General features: G+C 38.1%; 2 protein-coding genes and 1 long non-coding RNA gene across 4 annotated transcripts; 1 reads left to right on the top strand and 2 right to left on the bottom strand.

The window, feature by feature from the left end:
- LOC132993940 (uncharacterized) lies at positions 1–6,051 on the bottom strand. The gene is made up of 4 exons (XR_009676606.1): positions 6,012–6,051; positions 3,513–3,580; positions 299–470; positions 1–232 (listed from the first exon to the last, which is right to left on the bottom strand). It is a non-coding gene; the product is annotated as an uncharacterized LOC132993940 (long non-coding RNA).
- Positions 6,052–6,063: 12 nt separating this feature from the next.
- Positions 6,064–12,256, top strand: bco1 (beta-carotene oxygenase 1). Its single transcript, XM_061063932.1, has 11 exons — positions 6,064–6,220; positions 6,312–6,440; positions 6,567–6,696; positions 7,419–7,566; positions 7,659–7,809; positions 8,340–8,560; positions 8,661–8,918; positions 9,019–9,124; positions 9,245–9,339; positions 10,879–10,990; positions 11,101–12,256. Exons 1-11 carry the CDS (start codon positions 6,157–6,159, stop codon positions 11,247–11,249), a joined length of 1,563 nt encoding a protein of 520 aa, XP_060919915.1. The 5' UTR covers positions 6,064–6,156; the 3' UTR covers positions 11,250–12,256.
- A 2,950-nt stretch (positions 12,257–15,206) lies between these two features.
- pkia (cAMP-dependent protein kinase inhibitor alpha) lies at positions 15,207–19,191 on the bottom strand. Of its 2 annotated transcripts, none has more exons than XM_061064751.1 (3): positions 19,075–19,191; positions 16,593–16,792; positions 15,207–15,979 (listed from the first exon to the last, which is right to left on the bottom strand). In XM_061064751.1, exons 2-3 carry the CDS (start codon positions 16,741–16,743, stop codon positions 15,903–15,905), a joined length of 228 nt encoding a protein of 75 aa, XP_060920734.1. In that variant the 5' UTR covers positions 16,744–16,792; positions 19,075–19,191; the 3' UTR covers positions 15,207–15,902. The 2 variants fall into 2 exon arrangements, with proteins under 2 accessions (XP_060920734.1, XP_060920735.1); XM_061064752.1 differs by having other exon boundaries at positions 16,593–16,770; positions 19,075–19,177.
- Positions 19,192–19,220: the final 29 nt, after the last annotated feature.

Raw genomic sequence — 19,220 nt, 5'->3', positions numbered from 1 at the left:
AGAGAGTAGACTCCTTTTGGGGGAAGTCAAAGTTCTTCATCAGAGGAGGAGCTATTTTCCAAGTTTTCTTGTTCATCAGCGGAGGAGTCATCCATAGACACCGTTTGCAGTCCCAAAACACTTTGGTATATTGTACGTGCTGCACCCTGCTGAGCTTGAACTACAGATAATCTTCTCTTTAGCAGACAGAGTAGCCCCTCACGTCCTCTCTCCGTCAACCCCTCGGTGCTGCCTGACAATAGGACATTAAATTGAATTTAAAATAAGAAAAGAAAATTCCCAAAAATATGTATTGTACTTTGCTGGGTGATGCCTTCAGAACACTGGGATGAAAGCTCTTCAGTCATGCTCCTCATGTACTCCCAGTGCTGCTTGACTTCACAAACCACAATAACCTCCTCTTCTTTCAGTCTGGTCAGCAGCATTACCTTGTTCATTAACGCTTTTTTTCTTTGCCATATCGCCATGGCCTGCAATTCATCACATTGAAGTGTTATCAATAATCTAACGTTTCTCTCAAGGCATGTGCATCAGAATAGCGTATTCAGTGTCTTTCAACATTTGTACTCTGAGATAGAAATTTTGGCTAAGCAACACAGCCAGGCTTCTCTCCCATGCTGCTATCCCAGTACTTCAGAGGGGCAGTGATTGCAATACAATAGGACAGTCGGGAAATTACATTTAGTCCAGAACAGAGCCGCAAGACTAGCACTGAACTGTGACAGAAGAGCTAATATCACCAAAATGCACTTTACTTTAGGTTGGTCATTGGTGAAAGGAAGGACTATCATTTCTCTGCTTAACTTTTTTAGAAATATTTCAATGCCAAATATTTTGTTTGATCAATTATTCTTTAGCTGCAAGTTATGACTTCAATACCAGTCATGCTTCAAGAAGTTGCTTTACACTTACACCAGTCTAACCAGTAATACTGTTTTTAAAAAGAGTTTAAAGCAATATCTTGTATCACAGAGGCTGTTATCATTACCGCTGTTTTAATTGTTTCGATTTCTGATTTCAGTATTTGCTACTTAGGTAGTGGCTAATGGGGATACTTAACATGAGTTCATTCAACCTTGTTGCCTCTTTTCATAATCTATAGGAAAAAGGAATTTTTTGTCTCCCTGGGTTGCCTGATTCAATAAGGGTGTATCTCAAGCACTTTGCAACACCTAAAGACAAAGGGCAGTTGATTGCTTTACTTAAATTTGTTGTTAGAATCAAAGTGGGCAGACAGGATTTAAAGACAGAAATTGACATGTCTATCATACTTACATTCCCAAGGCCAGGAGTAGTTGTCCTCAGCCAAGAGCTCGTTAGGCGGAGGCAGTTTGTCAGCTTGCCCAACAACAGCATTATGTTTACTGATGGCATCTTCCAAGGCTTTCTTTTCTGCAGCAATCTTTTTCCTTAGCTTATGTCTCCGCTTATTGCCATCTAGAAGGTCAAACAAAAAACAATTTATTGTACGCTCACCCACTTACAGACTAATGAACATCATCATGAGCAAGTCTAGGCTACTACAAAACAGTTTTTTTTATGAATGCATTAGCTATTTTGATAACGTATAAAAGGGTACTGATTTCATTTAGTCACTTCTTGAAAAATAAACAAATCTTCATTGGTGGTGGCATTTTATCTCACCAGACTGACGATACAGCTGATATTTTCACTATTTGATGCTCAGATACAGTCCTTATGGTCTTTTCCAACTCATTTTGACTGGTTGATCCTCCTGAAGAGAATTATAAGATTAATTCATACCAATATCAGTTTCGATCAACCCCTTTTCATCTTACCTAGACCAGAACAGAGCCATTGTTTGAATTGTGCAAAAATGAACATTTTCACTGTACCTGCTGTCCACTGCTGAACATCTGACATGTTGAAGCCCAGTTGTATGAAGTTGCTGTACTGAACTTTAATTTATTCTTGAAAGGAGTTCTAAAATAGCAGGTGTCCCTTGAAACGTAGATCTCTGACGGGACTAACCTGGATAAATGAATGTAAAATAAAAATGTTCACTCACTCACTCACCTCTGGAAGCATGGACCCTTCATGTGCTCAACCTACTAGTGGACAAGAGAGTGGGACCATTCAAGACATAGGTAGTTTTTATGCTTGTTTCCTTACTTGTCATGTAGTGATTAAGTTTTACCCTTGCTTTATAACTATAACCCCTCCCTTTATTTTAAAGGCTCCCTAATCCAAGAAGTACAAGACGTTTTGGGACCCACTCAACAACCCGCCCCATCACTTGCAGGATTTGAAAATTTGAAGCACAAAATAAAAGTGAAGTGAAGCAGCTGCATAGACAAGCTAATTTATGTAGTTTTTGATTTCCTTGCCTAATATGCAGTGTCCTCAATATCGCACAGACATTCAACATTTGTTTTGACAGACTGTACAAAGGATTTCAGAGGACCTTAAGAAACTCACCGCTGAGTTGTCTTTACAGGAGGATGTGTTATGTGTTACTATCACTCTATAACCTTGACCCACTTGTGACAGTCACATGAAACCTCATCCTCCCATCCAACTCGCCTGCAGTGATTTTTCCTTAATATGTTTTTTTCACCGATGGATTATTTTACACATCCTGTCAGATGGGACCTGCAGTATACCAGTAGAGTAAAATCTGGTATTTCAACCTACAGAAACTGTTTTGATTATTTCAACACTCAAGATCTTTTATGTGTTTATGTACAAATGATACAGTGCATTGCAAGAACAAATATATTTCACGACAACAGTAAAGGAAACATTTATAATTCAAGTGGGTCAAGGTTATAGAGTGATAGTAACACATAACCGTATGTGTGAAAGTGTAAGTTTTAAGTGAAGTAAGCGCTTTAAGTAAAGTTTGTATAGGTATTATTTTTTCATAGACATTTTTTTATTAAGTTTCATTTTTGGTAAACTGTGTTACTTGAAAGACACAATGATGCTGGTATGCATAATAGCCGTGCAGCAGGTTGGCTTCTGTCTTAAAAAGCAAGATCATCACGTTTTTTAATCTCTGGTCACGCTTGAGATGTCTGGAAGCTCAATAGGTCATTTATACACATCACCTATGAAAAAAAGGAATGCAGTGAAGTCTGTGGATACCTCTGTCAGGAAATATGGAGCAGTTGCTTTAAAAACACTGTTCATGTTTCTGCACTGCCTTAAATAAAGGATCACAGCTTCTTAAATTTTTGCATGACCCACATCTTCAGGTATACCAGTCCCAAACACTTTTCGGATAGAGCACAGGGTAAAATCAGCAATATTTGTTTTTTTACTTTAGGCAATCCACCTTAACTTCTCTATCAGTCCTTGCAATTATTAGTGAAAACCACTATTTAACTTGAGTTGACAGGATAAAAGAGATAGCGTATATAATCACTCAGTAGAAGATTGAATCACTTTTAAAAGACTTTCACTGAAATCAAGGGAACTTGATCCCTAGAGCAGTAAGGTATTGTACAAATGTTTTTATCAGGATCACAAACACTGATAAAAACATTTACCATTAAACACTTCAGAGAGACAGAGAGACAGATTTCTTTGAGTTGGATATGACCTCAGTGAACTCAACCTGTGTGTAGGAGAAGCGTTTTTATTAGTGTGTGTATTAGCAAACTATAAAACTTAAAAAACACCTAAAGGATTTTTGTAAATCAATTTTGATGATTGGAGTGATTGTGTGTAGACACCTTTGTGTTTAGGGATATTTATGGACTGAATAGAGGTTGGTGAACTCATACTAATCTTGCAAGACATTAACAGTCGCTGTAAGAGTGATACATAAAGTACATACAGTAAATGCTGTATGAGAATCAAAGTCACAGCTTAATGAATCAACAAATCTAGCTCTTTATCTTGTGAAATGTTCTTTTCACTTCTGTTTTGATATGTTTAGTCAATGTATCAGGACACCTCTAATTCAGTGTTTGGTTTTGTCAGTTTTGTGAGAGTTTATGCATTCAGTAAGGGGAAATTGCAATACTGCTCCACACAGTGATCAAAGTGCAGAAACATTATCAGATATGTTTCCTGCTGGCAGGGTTTGAACCTCTGGTTTCTGGTTGAAGGTTGACAAGCCCCTCCACAAACATACACATAAACACCAAAGCAAGAGTACATGACACATTTTGTCACTTTTATACATTAGTTTTCTGTAAGAGGTTGATAAGCCCTTTATTCAAAATACTACTTAAATAAAGTGTTTCATTTCCCGCTAATGCTTTTCTTTATTGAAGTCAATCTTAAAATGATGTATATTGTAACAAATCAAGAACAAGTCCCTTGTGGACCAGGAAGGGTCATAGCAGCCAGAGATAAAGATAAGATAAGATATGTTTATTTTCATTGTACAAGTACAACAAAATATTGTTGGAGCAAGCCTGTAGATGCCTAATATCAGAAATATACAAATATACAAATACTAAAACCAAATATTCAGTATAGTATATATATATATATATAGTATACAATATACAATTAATTTCCAGGTGACAGGTATAGAATAAATATATTGCACTTAGTTATACACTTAAAACACCTTTTGTTGCTGAAATCAGAAAATCTAAATTTAAAACAAAAGTGTGAGCAGCTCCTGTTATGAAACGAGTTGATAAATGTTTACAGAAATTCTGAAAGTGCTATCTTCAACTGAGTGGGTACTCAGCCTTGAAGATAGCAGACGTGAATTTCTGCTGGTTGACTAAATGGTCAAGAAGATATTATGCACTTTACTTTTTGGAGTGTTTGTTCCTCCATGAATATAAGTACATAATTGTACCTGAAGGTTACTAAAACTACTTTAGTAAAGCATTTCATAGTGAGCCAGTTATCTTTTGCAGAGGCTGTTTAACAGTTAAGTGCTAAAGCTACAATCCAAATGACAAAGTAGTGTCTGCCTCCTATATCATTGCAATACAATATTTGGGCAATGGCCAGGAGGATTTCTGTAAACTTAATTGAACAACTGTGTAGGATTTGATTTTGAGAGCAGGGCCAGTTCCTGGGGTCGGCCTACACTGGCTTTGCCCCCCCCCCCCCCCCCCCGGGTGTAAGCCCAAAATCCTAAACTGTGATTGCTATTGCTTAGCATACACTTGAATGACCTTTGAGAGATAAAATCAAGTAGGATTTAGATAAGTAAAGGGAATATATCAAGATTATTCTGCATACAAACTGGTCATCTCAGGACAGGTTGCCCTTAGTTCTGAGAAATAAACAGAACCCCCCCACCCCGCACCACCTCATGCACACAAACACACACACACAAGTCAAAGATACAAGTCCTGCAGCTGGCAGGTTTTATTTTACCTGGAAGTCATAACATACTCTTCCTAGAAAACATAATTACCCATGAAAATAAAACAAGTGATAGACAGATATACAGCAAGTAGGTTATCATTCTATCCTCTGATGTAATTGCCATAAAGCAATATTATTATATTATTGTAGTCACCACAGCAGATACATAAGGTTAAGGTCTAAGGTCATAAGAAATTTACACTGTAATTTCTTGCAGGCATGTTACACCATTGTTTTATAGACTCTGTTACGGTATAAAAAAATAGAGACAAGGGTTATAAAGAAATCATTATCTAGTATTAAACTCATACAAATAAATCAAAAATATAAGGCCTTACAAGACAAATTCCTTGTATGTACTTGGCAAATAAAAACGATTCTGATACTTGAATGCCAATGAGTTTGGTTACAGATTATGCAACCTCGTCACAGAAGCCATATGTGCTCTTACACAGCAGCTAAACATTTTAAAATAAGATTTATTTTTTTAAATGGCAAATATCGAATGAGACGATTATGAAACAAGGAATGCTTTTAAAAAAAAATGTATTAATGATTTTTTAATAACGGGTAATTAAATAGCAAAAGCAAAAACCTAGAAACACGTATAGTAAGAAACTATCAAAAAATGGATGACTCAGAATATAAGAGTCAAAGTTGAATCCTGTTTTGCGAAATGAGCCACGGCATGTCTGTACAATCACCTTAGAGGACGGTCCAGAAAGATAAGTTGATAGTTCGTTGCCAACCTTTCCAAGAAAGACATGCAAACATGAAAGGGAGTGGTTAGCAGTGCAGTATTTATTCAGACACCTCCGCGTGTTCTTCACTGGCCCACTGTCTGCAAACATGGCAACGCACTTCTGTACGAACGCTGAGGAGAGTCCGGAGCCTCTGAAGGCTGAAGTTAAAGGTAGCGTCTGTTTTTACACAGTTAAATGGCAATGGAATTACCTGATTTAAATACTCAAAGTGTGTGCTTCTCTGTGCTTTTCTTTGTTTAGGGACTATTCCCAGCTGGCTGCAAGGCACATTGCTGCGCAATGGCCCCGGCATCTTCTCTTTGGGGGACACCAGCTACGACCACTTCTTTGACGGGATGGCCATCATGCACAGCTTCGCCTTTAAAGATGGTGGGTTTCGCTATTCTCATTTTAAAGCATTTGTTGTGCAATTTAAAAATACAGTTGTTTCCATTATTACTGGAGATCATCATGCTGAATGTAAATGTAGAAAAAAAAAACATTTTTGTTTTACAGGTGAAATGACCCACAGGAGCAGATTTCTCAGAAGTGACACCTACAAAGCCAACATGGCTGCAAACAGGATTGTTGTCTCTGAAATGGGGACAATGGCATATCCAGATCCAAGCAAGAACTTTGTTTTCAAGTAAGCATACTCTTAATTGAATTTAGACCAAGTTTTTTTGGTTCTGTATAGACTTGGTTGTAGTTTCTGTGTAGTTCTGTTACAATCCTACAGATGTAAGTTTCCTCAGTGTTTCTTGTCTTGTGTTCATTCCTTCCTCTGCGTGATTGCCCTCATTGTCTTCACCTGTGTCGTTAGTCTCACCTGTGTTTGATTACCCCTGTGTCTATTTAGTCTCTGTGTTTCTTCCCTTCTGTGTCAGTTCATTGTTGTTTGTCAGTATTGTAGTTGTCTGTCTATGTCAGAGTTTCTAGTGTTTCCTTGTTTTCCGTTTTTGGATTTTGTTCTTGTAAGTTTTTGTTTTGCATCTTGTCTTTTCGTTAAAATAAATAGTTTTTGTAAAGCATCTGCGCTTGGGTCCAGTTCGTTATCAATCCTTGACACTTCTCTAATCTCAAGCATGCACACACACCACAAGAAATGACAATAATGGCACATCACATATGGGGTTCTTAAGGGGTTGTATTAAGATCATAGTGCCCGGTGGAGGAGCGTAGCACCTCAGGTCACCTCGTGTAAATAATGGAGCCGGTGGTTAAATTTGCGGTATTATTGCTTTACGCAGAGAGAAAAATAACGAGTTTGGTTGAAAAAATGGCTGGGGAGACGCGGATAAGATGGATTGTCTGTTCTTTAGCGAGAGCTGTATATATTTTCTTCTTAAACTATCTTGTTCTTTTCAGGGCCATTACCTTCCTCAACCACACAGTGCCCGACTTCACTGACAATGGTGCAAGCAATTTCATGAAATATGGAAATGACATTTATGCTACCTCTGAAACCAACTACATCCGCAAGATTGATCCTGTGACCCTGGAAACTCAGGAGAAGGTAACATTGTCTAGGACCCTGTCACTCAACCACGGTCTTCATTAAACACAGCACTAGTCTATTTCAACTCCTTCATTTGATGTATTTCGCAGGTGGACTACTTGAAGTACCTGCCAGTAAACCTGGCTTCATCCCATCCTCACTATGACAAAGAGGGCAACGCTTACAACATGGGAACTTCAGTAGCAGAGAAGGGGAAGACTAAATACATACTGTTCAAAGTCCCTGCTGTTTCTGGAACAGGTAAGCTTTCTAAAACGTATTTTTCCTGACCCATGGTTGCCCTCTTCTATCAGCGGTAGTTATCAAAAGATTACCATATAACATGTGTAATGCAACTGTTGAATGACACACGTGGGCCAGTGAACGTGATGTGCTAACATTATGGGCTTACATATCTCAGCTTTGTTTATGATGAAGTTCAACATTATCAAGACAGCTGAGGAGTGAATCAGACCGTGACCTTTGGCTCCTTGGTTTTTAAAGGGCCAAAATGAGAGTCAGGGCCATACCGTATCATATCCCCCTGTAGCTTCAAACCCAACACTTTAAATTCTGCAAAATGTAATTTAATATAATCAGTTTGACAATGTTATTTTACACACGCACACCTTTCAGATGCTGAGTGTCCAACCTTTTCTTAAAGGGTCTAGGAACTCCCTATCACTACTGCACTTTAACTACACTTTATCATGAATTAACTGAACTTAAGTTTTCATATACAAACAGATGAAAATAGTGCTTTTTTTAACCATTTCTTTTCATTCCCTTAGAGACAAACAAGAAAGTTCCTGCTCTAAAAAATGTGGAGGTCATCTGCAACGTTCCCTGTCGCTCTCTGCTCCAACCCAGCTACTACCACAGCTTCGGTATGACTGAAAACTACTTCATCTTCATCGAGCAACCTCTGAAGCTGGACATCCTCAAGATGGCCACTGCATACATGAGAGGAGTCAACTGGGCCAGCTGCTTGAAATTCTGCCCTGAGGAAAATGTAAGGTGTCTCTGCTGTCTGTGCTTTGTTCTCCTCTAGATTGATTTATTATTATTATTTTTTTTTTACTGAGTACTTTCTTTCTGAATATTCTTTACAGACCCTGATCCACCTGATAGACAGAAAGACGGGCAAAGAGGTCGAGACAAAGTACTACACTGGATCAATAGTCGTCTACCATCATGTGAACGCTTTTGAGGAGGACGGTCATGTGGTGTTTGATGTGATCGCTTACAAGGATAACAGCCTTTATGACATGTTCTACCTGAGCAAGCTGAAGGAAAACTTACAGTTCCAGGATGACTCCTACTCCAAACCAAAATACAGGAGATTTGTACTTCCCATCCGCTCAGACAAGGTAGCTTATTTTGGAAAATTTAAAATTCATTCATGCTTAAAACTCTGTCAAAATGTGACCTTTAACTCACATGGTTTGCTTTTTGGCTGCGGTTTTGCAGGGCATTGCCGTTGGAGAGGACCTGGTGAAACTCAAATACACAACAGCCAGTGCTGTGAAGGAAAAAGAAGGCAAGCTGATGTGCCAGTCAGAGGTGCTCTGTGAAGGTATAATCCATTACACTTAGAAAAAAAACAACAATTATATATTGTTCAAGGAGGCTTTCATTTTACATTTAAGTATTTTATTTTGAGATGGAAGTGATTTTTTTTTTTTTTTCCAATCAGGTTTTGAATTACCACGACTGAATTATGACTTCAATGGCAAGAAGCACCGATTCGTCTACGGGAACTCTGTGGAGGAGTCTGCTTTGTCAAAAGAGGTAACAGTCCTTGTTGTTTCAGATTTTAGTGAAAGAAGTTTCGGTGGGAACATCCGTCTTTGTGACTACTTGCAGTCCCATAAGTGTTATTTGCCAAGAGAGATTTGCAGACTCTTAAAGAGCAGAGATATTAAATTCAAGGCTGTTGAGAAATACATGTTCCCTGGCAACATTGTTTTATCAGAGGGAGGAAGCCATTTACAGAGCTGAGATATACAGAGCAAAAAACACCAAAGGCTGGCTGTTGAACCCAATGCCCTCTCCATCGGGTGTACTTGTACGTCAAGGTATCTGAAACAATGAAGAGAAACTCTAAAGTCAGTGAGGCTTCAAAGCGTCTTGCTGTGTGTCCCTGCATACCCACTGTAGAAAATAAAGAATCCTGCAAAGAGGAAGGTACCAAAGGAAACATCCACTTTGGATCATTTTCATTTATTCCCACTTGAAGCTTAATACCAACAACAAAAGAAAGCTTCCTGTTCTCTTTGAATTGGAATGGTTTGTGGATATGAGTATTACGTGCATAAAAACCCATGTGAATTAACTGCAGGACAAAGAAAAGGAAATAAAACAAAGCATGTGTAATGGTGAAAAAAAGTAATTGCAGAACTTCCTTGAAGGATGATGGGGTCCCAATCATTTGGTTCAGTTCTGGGAAAAGATTTTTAAAAAGCCTTTTAGAATTGGTTTAAAATTACTAAAGCTTGAGTTGACAATCATCATTCTGTGAACCTCCCAAAAGTGCAAGAATAGTTCATGTTTCATACATACTTACATACAAAATATTTTTCTCAAAGGAGCAAGACTGATAGATTTACACATTATACTATAATAATGAACACAAATGATTGAGATGTTCACAAAAGTTCTGTAAAGTCACAACTGCAGTCATTTGATGATGTAATTAAAGAAAGATGATTTTACTCAACATTCACTCATACAGTCCGAACTAAAATTATTTACTTTTTTTCATTCACTGAGTATTCAGAGAAATTGAATCCACTAATGAAACAATAACAATATCAGGATTTATTAGGAAGTTGAAAAAAAGAAAGTTTTCCAAGGAGTCAGTGAGCCTGACCTGATTAATGTCAGCCTGATTTGTACTGAGAAAAGAGCTGGTGCCAGTTCATAAATGTGGAGAGCTAACAGTGCTTAGATGGTCTATTTTACAGCTTTATAGCTCTTCCCCAAGTTTTATGGCTTGAAGGCAGAACAAAGTGCAGCTTATGCAGTTAATATACTTGACCTTCAGGCTAGTTGCTAAAGCATCGTTGAAGAAAAACAATGTTTTCATTGGCTACTTATGATACTCAACGTCAAAACAGAAAGACAAAGTTGAATAATAATCAGTGTCTTTTATGTAATTACATTTTTGTATTTTTCAATCAAACCGTTATGCTGATTATCCCAGCTTCTGTGAAGGTGTTTTCAAGAGTGATGAGTGCTTATTTTAATTGCTATCATGAGTGATTTATAAGGACTGAGATAAAGTGATTTATCTTTTTTTTTTTCTCCTTTATGAATTCCTAACTGTAGATTGGGAAGTTGGACACAGAAACCAAGGAAAAGCTTAAATGGAGCGAGGACAACTGCTGGCCGTCAGAGCCTGTGTTCATCCCCAGACCAAACGGAGAGTCTGAAGATGATGGTGAGGACACTTTGTTGTGTGTGTGTATACAATAACAGCACACACACAGGTCTGATGTGATTCCTTAGATATTTTAATCTAACAAAGACCTTCTCTCTTTTCTTTTACAGGTGTGGTCTTAACATCAGTTATCAACAGCAACCCAGGCCAGTCCAGTTTCATCCTCCTGCTTGACGGCAAAACATTCAAAGAAGTGGCTCGAGCGTACGTGAGCACCTGGCTCCACAAGGATTTGCATGGGCTTTTTATCCCACAATGAAATCAGTTAGTTATGTTGAAACGGCTTTGCAAAACGTAAACTACCTTTCCTCTTTGAGCTTATACCGACTGTATGAAAAACTAATGTCTCTATGAAAGCTTTTGAAGAAACTGGCAGATTCATTGGTTTCCTTTGGATCAAAACTTTGCTTATGCTTGTATATTTATAAATATATCTGTATCTCTGTTATGTTGTCAACATTATTGTATTGCGCTGCTATGACTGTTATTTTACTTGTGCTTGTAACTTTTCATTTAAAAAAAAAATAATCTAGAAAGTATGAAGGTTGTCAGACTCAATTCAATTAGAAAATCGCTAATTCATTCTACAAATTCTGGAGTTCGAACATAGAGTTAGACACCATCTTTTTTTGTTTCATTTAACCATCAGACTATGTTGATTAATCACCTAGCTTTACAGATAATCATCTAAAATAGGTTTAAATTTAATTAAGTCTGCACCAGAGCTTGAAGAGACAGAGAAATTCAATCCACAAAAAGGTTGTTTTTTGTCTGATGAAAACAAGTTAGCTGTGTTTCAAAGTAAAATGTGTGCCAAAGTGACACTTCTCTTGTGAAAACAAGGTTGCCTTGAGGTGTCATAAACCCCCGTCTTCTAGCAAAGGCCCAAAGACTCTTTACTCACCGCTGCCTGTAGTCTCAGGAAGATAATGCAGATCAGGCTGTATTGCATTGCAGATAGACTTGTTGATTAACAATGGGAAGGAGATGATTCCTGGTGGAAAAGCGGATTCAAAAGACCCAAAATACTCAACCTTAATGCAAGAAGACAGGTTTTAATAGTCACTGCAGAGATTTTCAGACTATCTCAAAGCACATTCAACAGCAGTGTTGAGGCAGGATGAAAGCATACATATTGGGCATGCATGAATTCACCACATATAGATATAGATGATTACAATTTTATGGAGAAGAAATTTATAAAACACAACTATAAGAGGCGTTCTCACTCCTGAACTCTTTCCTGTTTCATTAAGAAGGAAAACATCTTTCAAAAGATTATTCTAATGAAAATGTTGGAAGAATTAGAACTGGATACTTCACTCCCACCATTTCACCTGAAGCCAAAGAAACACCCTCTAAGATGATAAATGATGTTAACCCCTGTTATGAGTTTCTTTCTGTATTTTTGGTGATTTATGAAATTGAAACTTTAGAACATATGTTGTTTAGTTGTGCAGATGCAAGGTTTTTATGGGAATCATTTCAAAATAAAATTTCTTTTAAAAAAGCACTTAAATACATTGAAATGTAAAAAGCTCAACATATAAACTATACAGGTTTTGATTCCAGATTAGACCTCTTACTGTTCTTCTTTTGCTTTTGTTTTTTTCTATTTCTTTTTCTTTGTTCTTGCTGAGTCTGTTATAGCGTGTTTTGTACCTTTAATTGTTACAGCCACACTGTGATTATAAATAAACCCTAGCCCCCCAAGGGGTCTGGACCTTTGGAAAGTATACCCCCCGGACAGGGTGTTGTTGAGGGTTAGATCTTTAATCCCAGAATTAGATTTAGACCCTGGTTCCTGCAGATGAAATGCAAAGAGTTCCTCAAACCAGAGGAACTATCTGACAGAACTTGGGACCTTTTGAGGAAGGTCCCTAGTTCCAAAGGAAAGTTCCTTCGGTCAAAAAGGGGCTTCAGTCAGCAGGTGAACAGGACACCCAGGTGACTTGGACAGGAGAGAGAGTGTGATTACATTTAATTGATGGATGGAGAAATGCTCTGGCTGAAGAAAGGGAGCGAGGCAGAATTAAAGAATGAACAGAAACTGGACTGTTTGGCATCTTCAGCAGAATTAAATCAGCTGGTACAAGAAATAGCATCAGTATAAGCCAACATACCTGCAACACGGTCTTCTAAGAGCAAAGTTTGGAGGATCATCGTAACCACAGTAGCTGCTTAAAGGGGCCTTTAATGATACAGCATTCGTTGCATCACAGAATCCTATTGTTGGAGCTATTTAATTGGGGTTAGAATTAGTTTTTGTATTTAGTTTACTAATATTTGGGTGGTGTTGTCTATTTAATTATTCTACACGTTTTCTTTATTTAGAAAAGATTTTGGGTAACGTTTTCTTACTTTCTCAGTTATTTGTTTAGTAAATTTAGTTTTGTATTAGTATTTTTGTTAGGTATTTGGGTAATACTGTGGGCACCGGAGATTATTTAAGTAAGAGGCAGGTGGAGGACCGGCATGCACCTGGGTGGGCCTATTGTTTTTAACCAGGTCAAGAGAGGCAGCGGGAGCCACGATTTTCTTTGTTCTTTTGTTTGTTTTCCTCAAATAAACCAGCAAAATACCGCAGCTCTTGCATGGACATTGGATTTCTTTTGCCTGCGTACATTACATCCCCATGGTGCATCAGTGGTCATTTGATTATTTTTTATATTAATTTATTTAAATTTTTTTTGTTATTTTTTGGACAAATAGCCACTACACCTATATTCACCCACCAATGACAGATTACGTCACATTCATCTACAGTGTAAAGGCATTCGTTTCCTGCTTGGGTATTTCTTTTTTAAAAGGGTTAGGATTTGATGCACCTATACAGCAAATCTGATGTTGACCACTAGAGGGAGACAACGGCCTTTTTTAATCGGGTCAACAGCAAAAAAAACGAACTTTTCACAGTTGGGATTTAATTGCACATCAAAACTACAATAGTCAACAAATAAAAAGGTCAATCACAGTGAATTCAACGATAACGCAGTGTTATATATGTAGATAAAACAATGTGAGGGAGGGGGAAAAAAGGTGATGGGATCATAGTTCACATACAGTGAAACAGTGCCTTCCATTAAATCACACTATATCGAATTAAAGTGTTTCATTTAAATCAAATGTAACTGGTATCTTACCCAAATAATAAGTCTTTTAACGGTTCAAAGGTGAGTCTAGATAGATTGGTACAAGAGGAGGCAGTGTCTCAAAACAAACTGAAAGTATTTAGAGGGGCAATTATTTATGATGTTGAGTGATTGAGAAGAGTGAATGCAGCATTTATAAGTATTTTGTCCACCCATCAAAAGCCATTCTAACAGACATCCCGTCACAGTGAAATACACTTTCATTACCATAATAAACTATAACACAGTATAAAACAATGTGGTAGTGCAATAAGTACTGTCAGTGTTTTAATAAATACATTTGATACAGAAACATCCTCACACACACACACAGTGGGATTGGCTTAAAGGCAGTGTATGCAAAGATACTCAGGAACTGCTGCCACATGGACTTCCTGTAAGTAGACTATAAAATATTTCTACCTATGAAGACAACTTCTGCATCCGTCTCAATCCCACACCAACGTCTGAAGACTTCTCCCCCGACCTGCTGCAGTGAATGAATGAGATCATACTATTTGATTTACTAAGTATCAAACCTGATTTAGTTTTACACAAGATGTTTGGAACGGCTGGAAACTTATTTTTTTTTATTCTTACTCTAAAAAGTATCAGCAGCCATCTGAGCATCTGACATCAAAGTCCACCTCAGAGGGATTTTGTGATCTCCACATACAAAGTTTAAATGTTTCCAAACTGTAAATCAGAGTTAGATCAATTATAGGTTTTCATTTTCTTCTTAAATACTTAACATCAGGGGGGAAAATCCATGTATTGTACATGTTAAGACCTAGAATAACCCCTTACAGTATTTTGAATCTTTACAGTTCATCGATGACTTGCTCTAATATTAAAATGAATTTAAAATGCTGCGTATAGGGAGGAAAGTGTGCATTATCTAGTATACAGTATATAATACATACATGCTGCCTTTAGAGGAATTGGAAACTAAACAAGCAAGTGAACATTTGCTTGAACTCAGCTGAGGTGAATTCCATCTGTTGTTTGGGCCAGATTTGACCTGACTCCCATGAGGTATTTAAATGTTAGACTGCAACATTATTCACTCATATTTCTTTCGCCCGACAAAGATATACAAAAAAAAACCAAAAAAACAATACCACTCTCCCTAAGGGGTTTTGTTTATCTTTAAAAAAAGACACGTAGTGCAGTTTTGAGATCAAGAATATACAAATATACACACAAAAAAAACATTGAGTGAGACCAGATATAGCCACAGTGTGTACTGATAGATGGAGTAATGTGTGTTTGCAGGCGATGGTGCAAAAAGTGCAGACGAAGAAAAGATGTCCAATCACACCATGTTTTTCCCCAGCCACATGGGGGTGATTGATTTAGGAATAAGGGAAAGTACAAAGTTGAATTCACTTAAACCTTTCCCTAAAGCCTTTAATGGCCCGTTTTCCTCCTCTCCTTTCCTCTTATTAGGACCAATGACAGTCAAACAGCTGGTTGTGGTTCTTGATGTCAGACTGCATCATGCATAACATCCAATCTCATATCAGCAGCTACGAAGGAAAGGCAGCAAGGAAAGTAGGCTTTTTAACATTTTCTACACATCCAGGTGCAAAGCGAGAACTGTAGCACGTTTGCCTTAAAGTGAGAGATGACTACTTTATAGCAAGAGTGTGGCAGTGGAGGATTCTTCTGTGTCTCTTCATAGTCTTTAAGTGCAACCGGCCAACTAGAGGCCTAGCATTTAGGGCTCAGATAGAAGAAGCTGTAGTTGGAGTCCACACTTGTCAGCAGGCCGATGCCGCCTAGCTGCCCTCAGCTTGCGTCTCCTCTTCTTTAGCTGGAGTGTCCTGGCTCTTCTCTGTGTCTCCTCCTTCATCTCCTGGCGGACAGAGGGAGACAGAGTCAGTCAGCTTCATGCATAAGTAACTAACACAGAGGCAGTGAGGCGAAACAGGTTGATTGAATCAGCGAGTAAGTCAAACATGAATAAAGCAGGAACAGAAGTCACCAAGGTAGACCCACAGAAAAGTCAACTCATGACAGCTCATCTTATGAAGAGTAGACCAAAGGAGCGCATATTTGTAAATTGAGGATTTTATATGTATTGAATCCCTGACATGCAGGATGCCGTTAGAAACAGGAAGATTATTTACACTATGTATTTATAAAACCCAAGATCACAAACTAATTCTGATTAGTAAAATAAAGGTATTATAAAATTGACAATGTATTTTTCTCCTGGAGCAGGAGATCTGTTATTTTATATTCACACTACACAGCTTCTTGAATAAGTATTCATTTTAAAGCCATTATTATGCAGACAAACTTTTGGGCTTTGGCACCCTCTGGTGGTAGAATATAAAAAAGACACTCTACAATCCTTCAACGCTTTAGTCATACTTTCCTTCTAAGCACCTTTATAAACTCCAAATTGTCAATACAAGCACAGTTTTTACCATGAGTCTATGTTGTTTGAATGTGGTGTCTCTCACCTGACTTGTTGATGTTAAGCTGTGCCAGACTCTGTGACAGGTCAGCGGGTCCCTGTGCCCCAGGGGCGTCTGGTATTTCATGGATGGCATTCCTGCGGCCGGACCTTCGAGAGGCGATGAAGTCCTCATAGGTCGCCTCCACATCCGTCATCGCTAACACACCTCACCATAGCAGGGCCTGGTACACACAGCAGCACACACTAAACACAAGCACAAAGGGCACATTGAAACACAAACACACATAAATGAGCATATTCCATTTTGGGGGAGAAAAATGGCAGAATTTGTTTGGGACCCTGTGCACTTTGTCCCGAGCAACTCTGCACAGTGGATGCCTCAGCAGTTTTTATTGACATAAAGAAAGTGGCACAATTGTTTAGCCATGCACTCATGAATAAATCCCTACCTCCTCTTATTTTATAACCTAATCCGTGTTTAATCTATTTTAATCTCTGGGGTCTAGGTTAGAGGAGACTCCACAGACGCAGAGGAGGCACAATGGTTTGCTGAAGGACACCTGGCCAGAGGAACAGACATATATCACAATGCCTGCTCTCTCTGACTGATGCCATCCAGCAACCAAAAGCAAATTTATAAAGGGGGAATTATGGCACCAGGACAACTCTGTATTTAAAGGTCATCCTACTTGGAGTATGGTGTATGATTGGAGATGCGTTGCTACAGAGATTTAGGTTAAACCCTTCTGTTGACATTCCAACACTGCAACAATCTGCCTGGCTGAAGCTGTCCTTCAGCTCCAAGCTGATTTTTTTTACTAATTAAATTCCATCAGACTCCATGTTGTTCATATACATTTTATTTTTAATTAATGCACTTATACAAGGGTTAAAACAAGTGTTCATCTGGACTCTTAAATGATAATAAGGCTTTACAGTCTTCAAAGTGGGGTTTTAACTTAAGAGGGAGTTTTCTAAATAAAATAAAAAGATCCTCTAAGCTTCCACAACCATTTGTGGCAAGAGCTGAGCAAGCTGTGATTGACCATGGCTATTTTTAGAAACCCTCTCTGTCATCATCTGAGCACGCTCCCACTCAGCTGTTATTTTCAAAATGGTGTCAAGATGGACAAGACCCAACAGATGTTAGTCATGTCCAGTTGTTCAACAAAAGCTGACTGTTCTGAATAAAAACATTGTGTTATTGTTTCATCAGAGTCAAACTTTGGCGCTAGATGGGTCAGTTATGTTGACTATAACAGATGTTTTTTAATAGTATGAAGACTTGTATGTCAAAGACGTCTACATGGGTCTCTCCCTTGAATAAAAATGGACAAAATAAATTAAGCCAACTTGTACATATAACATGATGAACCTTTTTTTTTCCTGTGTCTGAAAAATGTATATCTAAAATTTAAAAAACCTGAGTGAGGTTCAAAATAATTTCATAAAGCAAATGAAGCTTCATGCTTACTGACAATATGCTAACTTGGGTAAATGTTTTTGTCATTGTTTATATGTTTTCATAACTTATTCATGAAGTCAACCTGTCACTGTTGGTAAATGTAGACATTTAGGAATTAAGATTTGGTTTGTTTGGTATAGCTCAAAAAGACAGAACATCTTTGCTGTGTGTTTTCTGATCTTTAAAATGTTAATGTTACAGTGTACATAATTTAGTCACACTGTCGTTACACACCCATGATGTAGAGCATCAGCCGTTCATCAGTGTGCACCCTGCTCTCGCAGAGGCATGCTCATGCTGTCCCTCTGGCTTTGCTCCCATATGAGAACCTGAGCCCAGCTGGCATGAGCAACAATCATTCCAGCACTGGTTCCAAACAAATGATCAAATCACTGGATGAAACAACAGGCCAGCAACTCTGCACTCTCTCACTGACTGAAAAGAGAAAACATGGCTGCTCCTGCTCAGGAACCCTTTTGATTTGTTTTCTGCTGCACACAATATTAGCAATGATGATTGGAGTCCCTCACATGTATGCCAATGTTATTCTAGGTGGCCTGGTCATAAGTGGGAATGAAGCCCAACTCTCTATCTCTTAGATACACAGACTTGTAAACAAACACACTCCTGTACAGCCATTTAAAAGAGTAATAATATCATTCACAATCACCTCAGTGCAATTTCAATAAGAGCATGATCATATGGGACCCGTATTAAAGTTTGATCTAATCATTGATGCCCAGCAACATTTATCACCTATTAAAGTCTAAGTGAACCCTTATTATTGAATGCTTCAAGCACAGTCGTGCTCAATGGAGCTCTATTAAAAATCACTTTCATTGTTGACACAGTCAACAGCCATTAATGTTGAAGGAGCGTCAGCATGCAAATACTGATTTGAAAAACAAATAGCCACATGTATTTCTCTAGTGACAAAGATTCCCATTGAGCTCACTCAGTGCCAGTAAACACAGCCTGCGTGGATAACATGTCACGTGGAAATAAAATGCCATGCATACGAACTCTATTTCTACATTAAATATTTTCTACAGCAGAGTACCTGTTTGGGTCAAATGGCCTCCGAATATTTGTATCAGCAGGAACGCAGCATCGGTATTTCCAGTTGCGCTCAAGAAAGAGGATTTACCAACATCAAGCTAAAGTTAGAAAGAACTCAAGCTTCCGGCTGCAAATTTCAAAATAATG

The sequence above is a fragment of the Labrus mixtus genome, chromosome 19, assembly GCF_963584025.1.
Source record: "Labrus mixtus chromosome 19, fLabMix1.1, whole genome shotgun sequence".
Taxonomy (NCBI): domain Eukaryota; kingdom Metazoa; phylum Chordata; class Actinopteri; order Labriformes; family Labridae; genus Labrus; species Labrus mixtus.
Note: the sequence above shows the minus strand (reverse complement) of the source record. Positions and strands in the feature narration are given on the sequence as shown.